At 53.3% G+C, this 2,151-nt stretch overlaps 1 protein-coding gene across 1 annotated transcript; it reads right to left on the bottom strand.

Moving 5' to 3' along the window:
* Positions 1–355: 355 nt before the first annotated feature.
* Positions 356–1,027, bottom strand: LOC138933335 (uncharacterized). The gene has a single exon (XM_070295950.1). It carries the CDS (start codon positions 1,025–1,027, stop codon positions 356–358), a length of 672 nt encoding a protein of 223 aa, XP_070152051.1.
* Positions 1,028–2,151: the final 1,124 nt, after the last annotated feature.

Below are 2,151 nucleotides of genomic sequence, written 5' to 3'. Positions count from 1 at the left end.
GTTGTTGCTCCGTAGGTGGATATTGTTGATCCGTTTGCTGCAAATAGTTGATATGTTTCCGCCTGTTTCCGGCCTTGTGTTCTTGCCCGTGGGTAGACGCTTATGTCAGATCCGGTATCGATTAAATATCTTATTTTCGTCTTCCGGTCCGTCATATATAGGCGGCGTGGTTCTGAGCCTATGTCGCTTGCCGCCATCAGCGACTGGCTTCCTCGTTTTCCTTTTTGAACGAGCACGGGGTCGTGCATTTCTTGGCTTCTGCTCCGAAGCGTCGGTGGTAGTAGCAGATGCCTTCTCTTCTTGGTGTCCTGCTACGTTGTCGGTCTCTCGATTGGCTTCGTGGTCGTTTCCCTTGCTATTCTCTTTGGAACTTCCTAGTCATTTTTGTGACCTGTGTTGTCAAGGCAGCGACTTGATCTCTTAATGCGTCTATTTGCGTTTCCCATGTCGTTCGTGCTGGCGTGACTACCCCTTGCATGGTTGCTACCTCCATTGGTCTATTGCCTATTTCATGTATTCTATCGGCCTGTTCTGCGACGTCTTCCAGTTTGTCTTGCGCCCTGATTGCTAAAATGGCCTGCATTTGCGTTGGCAATCGACCTAGCCATAATGTCCGCAGTAGTTCGTCCGAAACCGTTATGCCGGCCAGGGTTTTGAGGTGGCGGAGAAACTGCGAGGGCTTTCTATCTCCCAGCTCTTCATGTTCGAGGAGCTGTTTGATTCTTTGGTCCTGGGATGCCGTGAGTCTCTGAATTAAAGCCTTCTTTATCGCTTCGTATTTCTGTTTTAGTGGCGGCTGGGTGATGATGTCTTTGATTTCCCTGGCTTGCTTCGGCTCTATCCTTGAGAGGACGTATGCGTATCTCGTTGCGTCGTCTGTTATGTCGCATGAGATGAATGTTCCTTCCAGCTGCGCGAACCATAGCTCTGCGTCCTCCGGCCAGAATGGTGGTACTCTTATGCCGATCTTGTTGACGCTCGTGCTGTCGTCGTCGACGATGCTCGTCTTCTTCGGATCCCTTGGCATCTTCCGCGTCGGTGGTCACCAGTTGTGGAGTATCGTAGAGGCGTGTTCGCCTTCAGAAGATGGCGCGAGGGATAGGTCGAGCGTACAGAGGTGAAGTCAATCACGAGACTTCTTTTCTAATTGTCAATGATAAAATGTATTTATAGTATATTTACAGTTATTTGGTTTGTGGTGGCCCTGAAAAGGGCCGTTTACGGGTTAACGCGGTGTGCGTTCCCGCCAAGTGATACGCGGCTCGGCTTTGGTTACGTGGAGGGAACCGATGCGCAGTAGCTCGGGCGAGGATGGAAGAGTTGGTGTAGTCCTGGGGTGCGTATAGCCAGGCTCTTCCCGGTCCGTCCCTGTCTGCGTAGCCGCTTCCTGGGTGTTGGTCTCCCAGTCACTGTCAGATTGAGTACCGCTGTCCGCTACTTCCCGTGAGGGGTACTGAGTACCGCGATGGATTCGTATTGCCGGTTGCGACTGTGTCCAACTGTCTCGATGGTGAAGTGGAGAGGCCGCTAGCGGTGATAATAGCGGTGGCGGCAGGTTCCACGGCGTCGATGGTGATGTGTATCGCCGTACCCTGATGTCCCACTGACTCAGGAAAAAGCGTGGCGGTCGGGTGAATTCCACAGGCGCCAGCTCTATCGGGTGTAGTGTCCACTCCCTGAAGCTCGTACACGTATGGTTGCCTGTAAGTCCTGATGTCTTTTCTCCCCCACTGATGGGCTGCCGACTAGTCCCGGGTGAAGTGGGAGGCAGCTGTGGTCGAGGAAGACTCAGGTCCTGTGGTACTACAGGAGGCAGCGTAGGCTGTCGCTAATTCAAAAGAATTCGTGAGCTCGAACTGACTGACGGGCAGGAGGTCCTCTCCGCAGTCAGAGCGGGCTGCGAATTGAAGGCTTCTCGCCGTGCGCCGTCTTATAAGCCCCACTCACTGGATTTCACTTGCTGGCGCCCACTCCCGCTCGTGGCCGCCTCACGGTAAGCCTTCGTGGCTCGCGCGGTGCTCGCGCGCGGGTTTCACGTGCTCCGCGCGTGAGAATTCGTTCGCGCGTCTACCGGGTAGTTCGTGCGTAATTGTGGTGGTTTCTCGAGCCGCCACACATTTTTATTATTTGGCTTTAGAATAATAAAATGAT

The sequence above is a fragment of the Polyergus mexicanus genome, unplaced genomic scaffold, assembly GCF_030449975.1.
Source record: "Polyergus mexicanus isolate NDT 795.1 unplaced genomic scaffold, iyPolMexi1.0 SCAF_5, whole genome shotgun sequence".
NCBI lineage: Eukaryota > Metazoa > Arthropoda > Insecta > Hymenoptera > Formicidae > Polyergus > Polyergus mexicanus.
Note: the sequence above shows the minus strand (reverse complement) of the source record. Positions and strands in the feature narration are given on the sequence as shown.

Coding starts and splice junctions, on each gene's coding strand:
- LOC138933335 (XM_070295950.1), bottom strand. CDS start 1,027: ATGCCAAGGGATCCGAAGAAGACGAGCATCGTCGACGACGACAGCACG.